We start from the raw sequence: 17,662 nt of genomic DNA, 5'->3' as shown, positions 1-17,662 counted from the left end.
TAAGAGAAAAAAAAAACCCTGTTATCCTATGCAGTGCCCAGAGACACATTCCACAAAGTAAGGGCTGTTAATTAAAGCAAATTACTCAAGTTGCATGAAATGCTGTCTAAACAAAACACTGAATGGATAAGGAGTCATCTCATTGGCTTTGAATTATTCTGGGGGACCACTGGGGACTCTGAAGTGCTCAAAAACCATGTAGATGTGGCACTTGGGGACACAGGTTAGTGGAGGACCTGGCAGTGCTGGGAGAGTGGCTGGGCTCCAAGATTTGAGAGAGCCCTTTTCCAACCTTCATGACTCCATGGCCACCAAAGCCAACAGACAGAACCAAATTCCTGCTCCAACAGCCCCTTCCAAACTGTCTGGGACAACCCAAAATGGGCTGGGAAATGGACTCAGGTGAAGTGAAATCACAGGTGAGCTGAGTGGCCTCAGAGCAGAGGACAGCCTGGATGAGGTGATGGAGTCACCATCCCTGGATGTGTTTAAGGAAAGACTGGATGTGGCACTCAGGGCCAGGGTTTAGTTGAGGTGTTAGGGCTGGGTTGGACTCGATGATCTTGGAGGTCTCTTCCAACCCAGTGACTCTGTGGTTCTGGGATTCTGTGATTCTGTGGTTCTGTGTCACACGTGACTGAGCGTTGCCTTGGCTTCCACTGATTCCAAGTGTTTTTATCCCTTCTGTGTTACACAACCAAAGAACCCTGTGATTTCACAGCAACCCACAGGGACACTCACTTCATCCTCTTCACTGGGAATGATAAATCCTTTCTGTTTATGTTGGTAAATCAACGAGAGACTGGGCTCAGGTCTGAACTTGCACCATTCCATTTTCCTTGGGGTAGTTTTGGTCCAGGCCAAAAACTAACCAGGCCCAAAACTATTCCTGGGGAACAAATCTGGAGCTAGCAGGAGCCAGAGGACATTCCCAATAGTCCACAAACTGCAGCTCTCCTGATTTTGGAGGCCAAGAAGGTTTAATAATACCTTCTGTGAATTATTCCATGCTGTTTGGAAGTCGAGCTCTAGGAATTTATCCAGGCCCAGCTAATTTAGTATGACTGATAGAGCCATGGAGTCTGGATCTAGGATTCCACCAAGCAAAGACAGCTTTGTGTTCATAATTCCTTAAGGCTTAGATCATTGGAGCTCCAGATCCCTTAGGAAGAAGGTTTTGGAGTTCAAGGGTCTGAGAGTTTTCTTCCTTGTCATGGATACCCCATAACAAGTCTATACAGCAAAAGTTATGCCTTCCCCACGTTTGTTTTGTGGAACTGATAATTTAGTGCCACTGGAGCCATGGAAACGAGGCTAATTCCTGAGCCAGGAACACCACAGAGCCACACTTGCACTTTTACAAGCAGCAGGATGTAAAAGGGATTGCCTCAAAGAGGTTGGAGCCTGTAAGACACAACCTCAGGAGCCCAGGGGAAAGGAACAGGGATTAGGAAAGCTCTGGTTCAGATGGGATCCTTGTGGATCACACCACACCTTCGAAGCCCCTCTCCAAAATGTGCTGTTTGCTAGAACAGGAGGAGCTGCTTGCCCACTGCAAGATGCCCTGAGTGGACAGGAGTGTTGAGGCAGGCAGCTGGAATCAGGAGCACAGTTCAATACTTCACAATAATTTGCCTTTTCTTGGCTCAATTCCTACATCCTTAAAGTTCCAAATGAATGAGGGAGGTTTGAATGTTTTAGGAATGTGAAGGATGTCTGCAATTCCCTGGTGCACTGGCTGAAAATCAGTGTGAATTGACAATTTTGCAACACAACTTCCAAAATATGGGCCTGAGAGCAAGTATTGGAATACTTGGAATAAAATATTTCCACCAGCCAAGTTATCATCCAAGAAGGATTCCCAGGGCAGCCTTAAATGAATGAAACTGTGTTTTTTTAATTTTTTTTAATTTTTTTTTTTTAATGTAGCTGGAAAGACATGAAAAAAAAAATCACAAGATATGCCAGGGCAGGAACCAAATTTCTCCAGAACTTGCAAGATCTACATTTGAGAGAAGATTTTTGAAGAGTATTTTGGGAAAACTACTTTTTACTGCCTGAAACTCAGAGAAATAAGGGAAGCAAAGAGTTCCTGGGAAGCTGGCTGCCCCAGCAGAGGGACTAATACAAAACAGACTGAGGCATGTGGCAGAACTAAGTGGGCTAGAAAAAGTCAGCAAAGAATTTGGAACTGAGCTGGTAGAGCACAAACGAGGTTCCAGGGCAAATGCTGCTCGTTGCTCTTTGGAATTTAAATGTTGATTAGCTGGAAGACCAAAATGCTGGGATTTGTTATATGAAGCCCAGTATTAGACCAAGGCTGTGAAACAAAGTTGTGGCAGACAAAGACAGACTCTGCAGCACAGGATTCTCCAAGGGGACTTGGTGCTCCAAGGTTCCTTTTGTAGGTAGTGGAGAAAAAAACAACCCAACAGCTTTTTTAGGTCTGTGTTTATCTCATTAGGTTATAAACCAAATCTGTTACATTGTAATCTAAATATTTCTAATTAAATCATGTGAGTAAGGCTGAGAGGAGACAGTTATTTGCCAGAAACATTACAAATGTCTGCAAGTGATTAGCAATATTTCATATTTAGAGTCTCAACTGTTCCAGCTTGGACTTTTAGTTAAGGTATTGCAAACTGTTCTGCCAGTCATCTGAACTCTTACTTTAAATCCAACACAAGCCATTGCTCTTGCAATAATTTTTTTTTTTTTTAACCAAAAAGAGAAAACTTAAATCACTGACTATTATTTGGTGCATTTGTGTGAAATAAAAATAGTTTAACAATTTTTAATTCATTTTTACTTCTGGAAGGATAAATAACCATCCCCTGAATATTGAAGAGGACAATTTAGGAAGACAGTTGTGGTAAGACTCAGATATGTAAAACACATTCCTGTTGAACAGCACTACTTAATATTCTCCAATATTCTCTGATAGTTTTTTATATACCCAAACCCACTACTGGTTTTATCACTATTATTAATTAGATCCCCCTAATGTTCTTCCCCTTAACAAATGTCCATCAATGAAATTACTGCAATAACTCTTAATAATTTGTGTATGGTTTTTATAAATTGAGATTTAACAGGAGGGTTTTTTTTTTCAGAGTTGCCATATTTTGCTAAAGAACTGATAAACCCCAAAGAGGATATTTGCCACAATTCCAGCTGTGTCACTGGGCAGAGAATGATCTCTATTAAATACAAAGATCAAAAAGTTAGGAAGTTGGTTGAAGCATTTTCTTAACATCCTTTCTATTCTGAGATTTTAAACTGCGATGAGCTGCACAACCTGAACCCCAGCTCAACCTCTAAACAACTTCAATGGACACTCAGATAGAGAAAGAGGAACTTCCCATTTTTCCTGAGTTTGGGGCAGTCCCAAAGAGTCTTGGAAGCTGCAGGCAAGCCCATGTTTGCTACCTGTGGACTTGATATTTTTTGAGCTTGAGAAGAACTAGCTCTTCTCAAGGGAACTTTTTAACAGTTTGGTTTTTTTTCCAAACAACCTGTGTAGACAATATTCCTTCCCCATAACAATAGGTGCTGTTTGCTATTTCTGTTACTCAGCCAATAGGAAATGTGTCAGCCCTATGGAGCAATAATGTGTCTTCTCAGTGTAGCATGTTATAAAAGGGCTGAATGAATTGTAAATAAAACCTCCTGATTTCTACTGCCTTCTGACTGGAGTCAAGCATCTTTATTCTGTGTCCTGTTTCAACAGCTGCCTGTGTCCAGCTGCCTGGGTCTGACCTTTTGGGAGCAGCACAATCCCCCCAGTGCCCAGGACAGATGGACAGAAGCTCTGGCAAGGAGCAAAGTCAGGAGCCTGGGTTTTAGAAGAGGAACTTCCAGCTGTTTGAAGAATTGGTGGGTGAGATTCCCCCTGGGAACTTGTCCTTAGGGACAGAGGGACTGATCAGACCTGGCAGCTCTTTAGGGACAGTTTTCTTCCAATCCCACATATAAGAAATCAGGCAGGAAAGGCAGGGACTGGGCAAGGACCAGCTCCTCAAAAAAAGGAAGAGGGAAATGTACAGCCAGTGGAAGCAGGAATATGTGACCTGGGATATCTTCTTTTATCTAACAACAAGTTTTTATTAGTGTTTTATTACAGCTGTTTCAGTCAAAGTCGTCTTATTTTTAAGAAAAAACCCTAAACTTTTCAAGTAAGACAAGCATATTTTAGCAACACTTAGGATACCTTAAAATTAAACGATACTTATACTTAATATGAATAAATTTTGACAAAAGAATCGTAAATTATATTAACTTAATAAAACGTACATGTAATAAAATTTTAAATTAATATGGTTTGGATGTGTATTCATCTCCTAATTTGTTTAGAGAGCCACACAAACACAACTATTAACATCACTTACTGTTCATTTTCATAATACAGCTTGCCAATGGCCCAGGCAATGATGATTGGACAGGGAATACCTGCAGGAGAAAAAAAAAATAAAAAATTAGGAGTTAATCATGGATGGATGGGTCCATGGTACTCAAAGTAAAGTGTGTGAGGAGAGTCTGAGTTAATGAATGGGAGACTCTGAAAAAGAGTGATCCTGTCTTGGTCTGCTTGAGACAACACAAGTGCTAAGGTCTTTTAATTGAAAAATGAAAAAAAGATCATCTCAACAAAACTTTGGTACCAGTAAGAGAAATTAATAAAAATATTAACAAACACACCCATAAATACCAATATTTCCATATAAGTGACCAGGAGAATTTTGGCTGACTTAAAGGCAGTTTTAGTCCCTTTTCATCTTCCTGCAGCTGATACAGCAGAATCTTAAAAGACAGTACTTGGAAGTGGGTTTTTAGGTTTTTATTTCCCAGACTCCAAGAAGCTTGTAAACATACTGGGATGTGCAGATGGAGGACAATTTCAAAACTTTCAACTTTTTTTTTGAGTTCAGTGCTCCTTATGAAACAGGATTGTGAGGAAGAATAGCTTGGTATCTTGCACTATCAGAATTCGTAGGTTTTTTTCTCTTTTTGAGGGATCCAGCTACTTTTAACTTTACAGGCAACAGTGCACTCCCTAACAAGTGTTTGTGTTAGGCCTTCCAAACCAGCTGGTTTGAAGGGGATTTGCTGGAGGAAGAACCTGGAAGTGAGGAACAGTAAATGGAAGTGGCCTCTTCACTCACACTCAGCAAAGACCAGATATTGAAATTAAAAGGGGAGATTTTTTCTTTTCCCCTCTCCATTCCCTCTTTAACTTCTCACCTCAGGAAATCCCAAACAAGGCCAACCTCACCAGCTCCATCTCCCATTCCAAACTGCAGGTCCACGTCTCTGAAACCACTGAAATCACCCAGGTGAGTGCCTGGACAGAGCCCCAGTGATACTCATGAGTATCTGCTTCTACAGTGAGAGTAACAAGACTTACAAGAAAGTAACAAGGTGCATTAGGATCTAACTCAAAATCTTCTCTTTTAACCTCCCACTTGCTGCCCCTTCTGTGGGAAATCGAGGCTTTAAAGAGATGGGAAGAGAACCATGACACAGAGGGGATGGGGCTGAGTTGCTGATCTTTAACCTCAGCAAGGAGCACAGCAGCTCTGATCTCCTTCTCCATCATCCCTGGTGGCTCCTGCGCCCTTCAAATGATTGTGTTTTGTTTCATCCTGTTCACCACGGACTCAAAGGGTCTGGTGCACTCATTTCCCCATGTTCTTGACAGGAATGGGGAGAGAAAATGAAGCCATGTCCTCTCTCCTGAAGGAAAGCATTTTCCTTTTCCTTGTTAAGTGAAGAACAAGGATTTGAGAATAAGACTGGTAAAAAGGTGTCTATGAGGGGGTAGAGCAGAGCCTGAATGCCTCCCAAAGGTGCCTGGAAAGGTTTATTCAGCTCACAGCACTCCTACTTTAGTAATGAGAGACCCAGAGGATTCTGACAGAGGTGGGGAGCAAAAACACCAGGGATCAAGCCAGTCTGTAAGAAGCTGATTTTCCAGTTTGCTGAGAGAATTGAAAACTGCTGGGGAAAAAATTGAATCAGCTCCCTAAATAAACATTTTCTTTCTACTACAACTCCTCTTTCCTCCCATTTGATTTTGGCTTGAATGACATATTTTGTTTCAATGGCTGTTTCTGCCTTCAGAACTGCAATCCAATTACTTCTGCAGCAAGGGAGAGGCACTTCTGAACAAAATGTCACTCTGCTTTCACAAAAAAAAAAGAAATATTGGTGACTTTTTTCCTCCTTTCTTCCTTCAACAGAAAAGAACTGCTAGATTCACTAGTTCTGTTTGACCTCAGGTTTTCATCCAAGTGAACAAACTGCCTGCACAGGGTTTGTCCTGCCAAACATCTCCTGGCTGAGTTTAAAACATGGAGATGTTGGTTGGGAATGACCTCTGAAGGCATTTGGTTCAATTTCCTGCTCTGAGCAGAGTCATCAACACTCACCCACCTCAGTCAGGGCTTAGCCTGGCTGAATCTTTAATAACCCCAAAGTCAGAGGTTTCATAGCTTTTAAGTCACATGTTTCAGTGTTCCACCATCTTCAGTGTCCTGGGTTGTAGTTTAGGATGTATTCTATCACCATCTTCAGTTTGTGGCCCATCAATGCCTTGCCCATGACTCATAGATAACTGACTCCGGGTGTTATCTCTCTTTAATGGGCCATCAAGGACCTCCTGTGTGACTCATCATCCCATTGTGAGATGCTCCACCCATGGGGAAGAGCCAAGCATTCTCACCTGGATATAAGCTGGGATTTGGGACAGTAGAAGCAGCCCTCACCCACTGGATTTCCAGAGTACCAGACCGTTCTATGAGATCACTGCTTCAGGAAGACCACCTCGTCTGGACTGCTTCCATCACCCTGATCAGGTTGTATTCTGACTCTGTCAGTGGGGTTTTTGGGTGTTTTTTTTTTTTGTTTTTTTTTTTTTTTGTATTGTTGCATTTATTTATTTTATTTTATTTTATTTTATTTTTCTTTTCTTCTCATTAAATTGTATTTCTGACTTAGAGCGTCTCACTCGGTTTGTTTTCAAACCACAACATCCTGGCACATTTTCTGTTTTCTTAACACCCAACTGGAACCTCCCAGTCTGTAGTTAATGGCTATTGTCCCTTTCTATAACATCTGCTATTACCAGGCAGAATTTGGCTCCATCATTTCTGTAATTATCTTTCCAATCACTTCTGGTACTGAACAGATCCCTCCTCATCTTCCTCTTTGCCAGATTAAAGGAGCTCAGCTCCTTCAGCCTCACATCACAGCTCATGTCCTTTAGATCCCTGGTCACATTTTCACACATCCCTCTCTGACCTCAGAAACCATAACTGACCCCAGCATCCCAAAGGCAGCCTGGCCACAGCTGAGCCTTTGAGTAGCCCCCAGGACAGCACAAAGATGATGTGTGACTCTTTGCTGAAGGCTGTTTTCTAAGAACAAATCCCTCAGCAGCTGTTGAGCTGGTCTGGCAGATAATGAGGCTCTTTTTCAAGTCAGCTTCTCACTTACAAGTATCTGTTCAGACTGAGTGGTCAAGATTTCAACCCAGGGGGATTTACAATATTTATTCTTGCCTCTCTTTGTCTTTAACACTTTAATGCCAGGTACCACAGAACACCAAAAGGTCACTTACACCATCCTATGAAGAGAAAGACCCATTTCCTCAGCTTATCTGTGGAGTAGGTCATCACTATGGCAGTGTGTAAGTAGCAGCCTTCCACAAACATCCAGAAGAAGTTGGTCACCACAAAATAATTGTAGACAGTGGTAATACATCGACACCAGGGCTGCAAAGGCAACAGAAAAGAATATTTTAAAATCATGGTGAGAACATTTAAAAGATTCTGTATGTTGTTACTCCCTTAAAAAAAAATCAATGGTGGAATTTATTCATGGGATGCAAATTTATCCTGGCTTGGAATCACGATATTTTAGGTGCTGACAGTAACTCCCAGATCCATCTGTGACCTTCTGCTGAGGCTGGCTTTGACCATAACATGCAGGATCTGCTGTATCTAAACCTGTCTGGAAAATTCGGGTTCCAGAAGAGCCTCCAAGAGGAGCAGGTCATTTGACCACAGGTGAGCTGTGTCAACGTCATGATCTTGCTTCATTTCCACTGAGGGGGAGAGGCATGACTGATATTTAAAGAAAAATAATACTTTAGAATCATGTTTTTATCAACCAAATTATCCCCTCTGGTCCTGCCACTGGTGCTTCATTCTGTGAGTCACAGCATGTCACCTCTGGATTTTGCCACAACCTCCACAGGAATGTTTTTTGTAGCAGTACAGGCATCTCCCCAGGGAGATGTGGGAGGCACAATTGTGGGAGGCACAATTAGCTCCAGCAGAGAACATCCCAGCAATAAATCACAAGGAGCTGAAGGTAATTTCCACAGTGCTGCTCACCTAGTCTGGGAAAACTTCCTTCTCACCAAGCTGCCATCGAGTGCATTCCCTGAAGACAACTCTAATTATCTGGGCTTTTTGCTATCACTGATTTTGGTCTCACCGTTCTCCAGCCTTTTAATTAACTCTAGTGAAGTATTTGCAAGTTTTACCTTCAGTTAATTTTATTTTAGCCTTCATAGGCAGGAGATATTGATGGTCTACAAACAGCCACCAGAGCAACAGATGCACCACCAAGCCCAGGAAAATCCTGATGTTTAAGAATGTACTGGGCAAGAAGCACAGTTAAAAAATGACAGCCCTTCCACAAGTTGTGATCACTTCTGTTCATTGAATGGAAATAAAAAGAAGAAATCTTTTGGATGTGTTAACACTTTCATTTCTGTATTATTTCATTAATATTTGAAATTCAGTTTGGCTTCACCCTTAAAATAGGATTAAAACCCAAAACAACCCAGAAGAAGCTGAAACATTTAGTTTTCAAAAGTTTGTTTAAACCAAATTCCCTTCCCTTCTCTCTCTCTCTTTTTTTTTTTTTTTTTTTTTTTAAAAGAAAAAGAATTATATATCCAAGTCCATTTTTCCTCTGTCAGAACTAAGAGGAACTGGCCAGTGGATTGGGAAGATTCTGGGACAGAGACAAATAATGGTGGTGAGATCTCCTCCTGCATGACTTCCATAGGAGGCCAGGATAAAATGAATTTTGAGCAAGTCCTTTGTGGATTTATTAATATTGAATAGTAAACCAAAACTGCAGAACTCATTAGTTCACACCTTTTTATTTATTTGACTGAGGAGTCTTGATCCCCACATGTACCCACCTTTAGACTTCAGATTAACTTCACCAATTCCTTCTTGATTTTTTTTTTTGTAAGCATTATAAACTTAATGCAAAGTACTTCCACATCGATGCCTCTGTATCTGTTATTTAATCTCCACTGGTCAGCACAGAAGAGATCACAACAATAGCCAGAATAAAGGATGTTTCCATTCATTTTGCTGGTGTTATTTTTGACTGACTTATCCCACAATCACATAACAAAGTTATCACCAAGCTTGTACAAAGCACCTTTCCCAAAAAGGCTGCAGAGAAAAGATGAGTTAATAAAAACTGGGGCATGTGATGATCCATCCTTATATTTGCAGATTTGTATTTTCATTGTCACTTTGTGCTCACATTTTAAGAGGCATTTGAGTCCCGTCTCCAACAGATTTTTCCTAAATAACTGTAAAAATCTCAATAAAGATTTGCAGCATTATCATAAGAGCAAGTCACACAGCATGAAACTATTGAGCATAAAGCCCATAAACTCCATCTTCTGGAGTGTGAGACTGTCAGAAACACAGACAGAGCAAACACTGAATTAACAGAATTTACATTTTCTCAAAGGAGTGTCTGGCTGAATAATAATAGAGATTTATGCACAGACATCTTCTTTATGTGTGGGCACTAATGACTTCTGTGTTTGTTTTCCCAAAGCATGGTGCTGAGGTTCAGATGTCAAATCTTAGATGTGAAGAGCTAATCAAGGATGATGAGTGCCCAGCTAACACTGGAATGAAGGGAAGCATGGAAATCTCTCTGAGCACATGGGTAAGTGTCCCTGGCAATATTTCTACAAAGAAACTCAGCACCCCAACCTCCAAGGCAGGGCCCTGCCACCTCCCAGCACTCACCTCATTGCTCTCGTGGATGTTGTGATCTATCATTTGAAGCAGAAACCACATCACATTCCTCAGGATGAACGTGGTGATCAAGTTCCAGTGGATAATATTCCGCAGGCATCTGATACTCCTGAGCAGGGAAACACATTGCAGTGAACATGTACAGTGAATATATACACACACTCATCAATAATGATATAAAACAAATTAGTAAATTCTCTTAATTGCACAGTTTACCCCCCTGCAATCCCTCTGTTGCCCTATGAAACAGCAAGTTGAAGTTTATGTTTTTGCAAAACCATGTACAACAATTTGTCTTGACAACACAACCGAATCAATTCAAGCAAGCCAAAATGGATCTACCGGAAAAAAAGAGTCAAACATTCAATTCAAAACAAAAAATCAAACATTCAAACTGTCATTTCATCCTTGGTTATTAATTTTGCTCCCCTTCTCTCCATCTCTAGAACAATTGGAATTGATAGAAAAACCCTCTGAACAACCAAACTGCCCTGGAGGCTGCTGAGTTGCTCACAGAAGGAGATTTAGTGACAATTATTTGTGTTGGATTGGCAAAGCTGGAATAATTTACATTTGGTTAATTCTTGAACAGGCTCACCTGCCCTGGAGGTTGCTGAGCTGCTCACAGAAGGAGATTTAGTGACAATTATTTGTGCTGGAGTGGCAAAGCTGGAATGGTTTACATTTGGTTAGTTCTTGAACAGGCTCACCTGTGTGAATGGGAATTAATTCAACAGGGGAGCATGCACTGACTGGTTTTCAATCCTGGGCTTAGCTGCCTGTACCTTAAACAAGGCAGAGCTGCAGATCCTCCTTCATCAGGAAATACTTGTGTCTTTTTTTAGTCCCTCCCCAACCCCCATTCAGGTGCAATGTAAATTATGAGCACGATGTAAAATATGAGCTACAGCAAACTGGGACACAGTGCCATAAAACAAAACAGGGCACATCTGAAATACACTTGCTGCTGGAAATGGCTCCAGCAGGCAGCCAGGGCATGATGCTATTGCCAGCAAACAAAGCATCACTGAAGCAAGGCAGAGTTACTCATTACAGGTTCAGTCATTTAAGACCAGAACATCTCTCTTCTGATCCTTTGTGAACTGGCAAAGGATGGCAAGTGCCAAGCTGCAGCGTTGCACTAACAGAATCTGCAATTAAATGATCTTTGTTCAGCTAAAAGCAAACCACTCCGTTTATGAAAATCACTTCCACAGGGTTTCAAATCAGCCAGAGCATTTCCTGGGATTTGGCAGTGGCTGCATCAGGCTCCCTGCTTGCCAGGGAAGCTGCCAGATAATGTGGGACAAACACAGAAAGTGGCTCAAAGCTGCTCAGCTGGAACTGACTGATCTCACCCCAGGGACAGCAAAAAGAGACTCACAATCCAGTAACCAATTTTTTTTTTGGTTGCCTCAGGTCTTTTGCACGACAAACAGGTCACTCTCCTCAACAACAAACACGATTTTCCTACCATAAAACACTCCCTGTATTTTTCCTGGGACTAAATTAGTCAGTCTTAGGGCCAGAAGCAATTCTGTTGTGTCCTTCAACCTCACAAATCTCTCAGAGATTTCAAGCAATTCAGCAACAAAACAAACAGAAGACCTCTCACATAAGAGATACACTCAGAGGTATAATCCTGCTAAGCCAATGTTAAAATGGCCTCTGAGTTCAGCAATTCAAGACTGCCAGAATGAAACTGGTATTTGGTTCTGAGCACCTCAGAGATTCACAGTGAGTTACTCTGGAGAACAAATCTCCAGCTGTTTAAACTCTTTTATTTAAGCTACAAATTCCAAACCTGCTCTCGGACATGGCATACACGTCTCACTTTGATTTAAAATGAAATAAAATGAAATAAAATTTTCATTTTTAACAAAGGGCTGAGGTTTAGGGTTTGGATTTCAAAGAAATGAGGCCACCAAGGTGCCCATGCTGAGCCCCAGGAGACCTCCTGGCTCTGGAACATCCTACTCAGGGCTGTCCTCTGTGGATCATCCTGCACATAATGCTGCTCTTCACCTGCATGTTTTATTCACTCCCTCCAGGCCAAAGATTAGCAAATGGAAGGGTGAGTTTGAAACATTGCTTCTAGAGGGAGAAGGCAGGGGGCTAAAACTAAGGAAATTCGGGTAAAACTGTGAGTTATTGAGATGAAATTAATTGCTTTTGAGAGCTCTAACAAACAAAACAGATCTGGCACACTTGCCACCTGGATGTATTTTTTAGCAAAAGTAAGATAAAGGAGTGGGAGGAAAAAAATCTTCGCTGCAAGCATCCATTTAGATATGGATATATTTAGATATTTTTTAGTGTAATCATCCCATATGCTTGAACATCACTAAATCTGGCTAGGGAAATTTTATTGCCACAAGATTTACTGCAGGACATTGGACTGGATACACAGGCAAATAGGATCAAATGAAGAGTTGTAGATTTGTGGTTCACAAATGACCCTTTTTTCATCCAGGAAGATCCCAATCATCAAAACCACACTGTCTTCTTTGTCTTAAGACAAACTCAGTGGACTTGATGATCTCAAAGGTTTCTTCCAACCTTAAGAATTCTATGGTTTTTATCTAGTGTCTACATGATCTTTGCCCTCCTTCCTGCTTCTTGGTTCCTACTGGTTTTTATTTCTTTGCCCACACTCAGCATCCTTGAGACTTTTAGTGATGTCTGTGCAGGACCCAGAGGGTCTGCTCTGTGTTGGAAACCCCCAATCTTAACAGATAATTATCAGAACACTCCTTGTTTTCAAAAAGCCCCATTTGTTGAGGGAAGATGTGTTCCTGGTATAAAATTAAGTAAAGTATAAATGTGGCCAGCAGTTGGAATTGACCAAACTGAAGCCTGAAGCTTTGGCTTTGGACATGAAACAGGACAGTTGGCTCTCCTGACCCACTGCCTTTAGCAAAAGCTGTATTTTGGGTATGAATAACCCCACACCACTGCCTCATTCCCTTTTGGAGACTTTGGGTGTGTGGCTAGGATGGTGAATAGGTGCTTTCACTGCTAAAAAGCTTCCTGTCTTTGGGGCTAACAGAGCCAAAAAGATAACAGAGCTACGTGAAAGATAATCTGAGATATGTCTGAAAGTGTCACAGACTTTCTTAAATAACTCAGGCAGTGATGTGACCTCAGGCACAGAATGGTTTTAACCTTTTCCCTTTTTTTTGGTTTTGTTTTCCCCTTGAATTTTCTTTTAATAGAAGTCCCAACTGGACACTGAAAGTTTGTCACTGTTCACAGAGAGCCCAGAGCCCATAGTTCTGCCTCCTAACTACCACCAGCACAGAAATCATAATGCAATTCACAGCCAAGGGCAGGGAAAGCTTGAGCAATAACTGTGTCAGGTTTGTAGTGGGGAGGGAGAATCTGCAGGATAATGAAGTGTGTGGAGGCTGCAGGGCACAGCAGTGCAGGGCTGCAGTCGATGGAACAGGGGAACAATCTCTTGGCAGCCACCCGAGAAAGCTGCTCTCATTTTCAGGCACTGCTGCTGGGCGGAATGATTGTAATTTAGTAGGTGTAAAGCATCTGGAGGGGTAATGAGGAAAGGATCTCCTCATTCCAGGCTTTATCCACATGAGACTGCGCTGCTGGGCTCAGGAGCTCACCCTGTGCACAGAATTCATCTCTGCAGCCAGGCTGGAGTCTGGGGTGGGCACTGAATGAAGGGCATTTCCCAAACTGGGCAACAAAAGTGCTGAACAACAGGAGACCTGCAGCACAGCTAATGTTTGCTGGAAGGACAAAGCTGACCTTGTCATACTCATTCATCTCAAAGCCTGTGGAAAAAAAACCTCAGCATACTCACAGGAGTCATTTATCCTCCACAGGTCTTTTCTCGGCTCTTTGCAGATAGAAGGTAGCTTAAATTTATGAGCCTTAATTTAAATGTAAATACTCCTGTTATTCATGAAAATGACCTGTCCCATTTTGAAAACTTAAACACTCATATCAGTCTTCTATGACAATGAGCTCCACAGCTCCTTTCTGCTAGATTAATTACTGGCTTGGCTCTGTGGAGTGGAAGAGTAACTAAACCTGTGCTCCAGCAATAACTGCAGCACAGCAGCAATAACTGCCCCCACAGGCAGCACAGGGAAGAAATATTCCTGTGATGCTGCAACTGGCAGGAGGGGGAGTTTAAAACACGTTAAGCTGTGTTACAAGTTGGTGAATTGAGTTTTTCTGGAGGCACAGGGGTTGGCATGAATGAATCCCCTCAAAATCCAGAAGCTCCGAAATTTGGGGTTGTTCTTACCTCAGGAGGGGGATATACAATAAAGGAGGGGAGATACAATCTGGGGGTGGTGGCGGTGGCAACATGAAGAAAATGAAGAGATCATGAAGAGAGCACAGAGAGCTGCCTCCCAAGAGGGAAAGAGTCATGGGGGAGAGGGGAGAAATGGGAGCTGAGGAGACTGGGTGCTGAATTGCTGCTTCAGACACAATTACAGCACTGCTGGGAAGGAATTGTCACTTACAGAGCCATTCTGAGTTCCTCAGCCCAAAGATACGATGATAGAAGGTTTCCTATTCATCTTCATGTCAGGTAACATCACTTCTGCCATTTCCACTTGTTTTACAAGCCTTGCTGTGTGCTGAATGGTGCAGGAGCAGCAGCACAAATCACCCCAGAGATCCTGAAGGCTGGCACATCACAAGATGCCACAGACTGAGGCTACAGGCTTTTACTGAAGAGGAATTAATATTTCCTGTATTTCCTTCCTACTCTGATCCTTTTCAGACAAAAATCACTGGTCAAAGGTTTGGCTGGACTCTTCTGCTAATTCTTCCCTGGTGCGTGGGTCCGAGGATGGATGGAATAAAGAGAGAAGCTGCAGGAATTCACCCACCACAGACTTAAAGACTGAGATCAGAACATAAAGACATAAGAACTTCATGTTCACTCAGACCAATGTGCAGTTTAGGCTGGGACTCAGTCCCTGTGGGGATCAGTAAAAATTAATTTGAGAAAGAACACTGGAAACAGGGGAGTTGAACTGCAAGGTGTTCCTTGCTCTTACCTGCTTGCTCCCTGCAGTCAGAAGATACTCCTGATGCAGAGACTGCATTTAAATGCATTAAATGACCTTGCTGGTGGCCCCAACTCCTCCCAGGAGTCACTGAACTTGTGGTTTATGTTCTCTGGGGTCATGATACAGGTTAGCACACAGTCAGAGTGTAATGAATCAGGTGTAAATGTATCAATCCCTGAGGGTCCAGCCTTCGCAGAGAAGGGGCTAAAATTAATCAGCGAGACTGCTCTTCAGAGGTGTTTTGTAAAGAGAAAGTCTTAATAAAGAAAAATAACAAATGTTACAGAAAACAAATGAAGAGCCCCACAGAGGTGTCCCAGAAACCTCTGACATCCTGCTAAGACACTCCAAAAAGCCTCTCACTTTAGTGCTCCTTCCTAAATACTGAATGTTTTAGGAGGGACAATTCGGTTTGCTGCCCATAAGGAGAGGGAGGATTTGAAGAACAATGATAAGGTTCAATGGATGCTTCTCTCTTGGCCCTGAGCCAATCACAGACAGGAGAGTATGGAAAAATTGAGGTAAACTTCCTAAAATGTCTGGAGGTAAACTGAAACTTTCCCTATTCGGAAACACCTGCTGGGGGTGTGCATTTCTATAGGGTCAGACCATGGATTACTCCACTGACATGATGAATTGAAGAGCTCATAACCTGTTATTCACAGTAGAACACCTTCATCTGTGTGGGCTCCTCTTCTCTGCTTGTCTGCCCACTCCCAAGGGCTGGATGAGGAGGTATTTCTTCACAAATCTACCCCCTCCTGTCCTTTGGGGAGTGCAAGGTGAAGGAACAGAAAAAGCCTGGGTCTGAACAGCAAGAAACTGCTCATCCATGGGCTGTGGGAGGAGTGCTTGGTGCTGCATCCCGCAGTTGAACAGTTCATGCAGCAATTTCACTTCTAGCTGTGCCTGACAGCAGCTTTTGGGCAGGAAATATCCCCCTGAAATTCAGCAAGGTCAGACAGGCACAAGCAAGGGGCATGTGTCACTCTGAGTGAAGGAGCAGGCAAGAAGGAAAAGGATTTCCCAGACAAGAGAAAAGGACAGACAATTTCTGGCATGGAGAGAGAAGATATCGCCACTGGAGGCATCTTGGCTTTGTAAATGAAAGGGTTCATTGGTTCCTCATGATTTCCTAAGAACCAGTGCTTTCCATGCTGAATAACCAGACACCTCCTCCTGAAAGGGCAGCAGTTTTCACGAGGGCCTGATGCACAGGAGTCCTGCTGTGGGTTTGAGCAGAGGTGTCCTCACACCCTCATGTTTTCATATCCTCATACTCTTGTGTTTTATGTCTTCATGACCCAGACAACTGATTAAGGTATAAAAACCACAAATATTGTTCTCCTCTGTCCTTCCAGTTGGAGAGAATGAAGGAAGGAAGAGGAAGGGCCAGCAGATCATCAATACCTGGCTTCGAGCATGGTGTCACCAGGAGAATTTTGTGGGTTTTTCCATCATGGGTTGGTCTACATGACACCAAACCCGTTTCAAAGGTTGGTGATGTGAAGTTTTGGGTAGAGGAATGTAGCAAGTGACAGCACACTCTGAGTTATGAAGTGCCTGGTTTTACATTTGCAGGAATTTGGGGACAAAAGTAGCAGAGCTTGTGCAGACAAGGGAAACAAAGCTGGGGAAGAATCTAGAGCACAGGTCTCATGAGGAGCAGCTGAGGACTGGGGGTGTTTAGTCTGCAGAAAAGGAGGCTCAGGGAGGACCTTCTCACTCTCTAGAACTCCCTGACAGGAGGGTGCAGCCAGGTGAGGGTCTGGCTCTGCTCCCAGACAACCAGGGACAGGAGCAGAGGAAACAGCCTCAAGGTGCACAAGGGAAGGTTTAATTTGCCATTAGGAAAAATTTCTTTGCCGAAAGGGTGAGCAGGCATAGGAGCAGCCTGCCCAGGGCACTGCTGGAGTCACCATCCCTGGAAGTGTTCAAGGAACATTTTGATGTGGCACGTGGGGACAGGGCTTTAGTGGTGGACCTGGCAGTGCTGGGGTAATGGTTGGAGTCAATGGTTAGAGGTCTACTCCAACCTCAATGGATCTCCAGGGGTCTATAGGAGGATGGGTGTATTCCAGTGAATCCAGAGTCCCAGAGCCTGTCTGTGGCTGTGCTGGCCAAATCAGATGAGATTATCTGGGATCTGGGATGAGCCTCCCTCTCACCACACACACAGAGCATTCGGCCCAGTCTTGCAGCAGGTTGGACACAAAGAAGCCATTATGGTGAAAGCCAACATGCTTTTCCTTGGCCTTTTAAATTAGTAAATCAGGAGCCAGGTGTATTGTGAGAAACTGCACACGACAACAACCCCTTTATTTGATCTGAGAACAGGCCATGTTGTTCCCTGACTCAGTTTCCTGCCAGCAGCATCCTGTGCCTCATGTGCAGGGTGTCAGAGCTGGGCTTCCATGAAGGAAAACAGCAGCAAAGGGGGGAAAAAAAGCCAAATTCTCCAATTCTCCATTCTGACTACAGCCTGGGTCAGAGGTGGGCAGAAAGAGCTTCTGATTGTTGGTAGAGAGA

At 42.9% G+C, this 17,662-nt stretch overlaps 1 protein-coding gene and 1 long non-coding RNA gene across 2 annotated transcripts in view; one reads left to right on the top strand and one right to left on the bottom strand.

Annotated features, from left to right (window-relative positions):
* LOC136358081 (uncharacterized) overlaps nucleotides 1–17,662 on the top strand; it is an 829,601-nt gene that overhangs the window by 368,020 nt on the left and 443,919 nt on the right. The gene's annotated exons all lie outside the window — the stretch shown is intronic.
* The window catches only part of CRHR2 (corticotropin releasing hormone receptor 2), a 139,530-nt gene that overhangs the window by 32,064 nt on the left and 89,804 nt on the right, over nucleotides 1–17,662 (bottom strand). The window contains 3 exon segments of the mRNA XM_066313866.1: nucleotides 4,389–4,449; nucleotides 7,619–7,772; nucleotides 10,074–10,191. Coding sequence (XP_066169963.1) covers nucleotides 4,389–4,449; nucleotides 7,619–7,772; nucleotides 10,074–10,191 — 333 coding nt within the window.

Source organism: Sylvia atricapilla, chromosome 1, assembly GCF_009819655.1.
Source record: "Sylvia atricapilla isolate bSylAtr1 chromosome 1, bSylAtr1.pri, whole genome shotgun sequence".
NCBI lineage: Eukaryota > Metazoa > Chordata > Aves > Passeriformes > Sylviidae > Sylvia > Sylvia atricapilla.
This window is presented reverse-complemented; position numbering and strand designations above follow the sequence as displayed.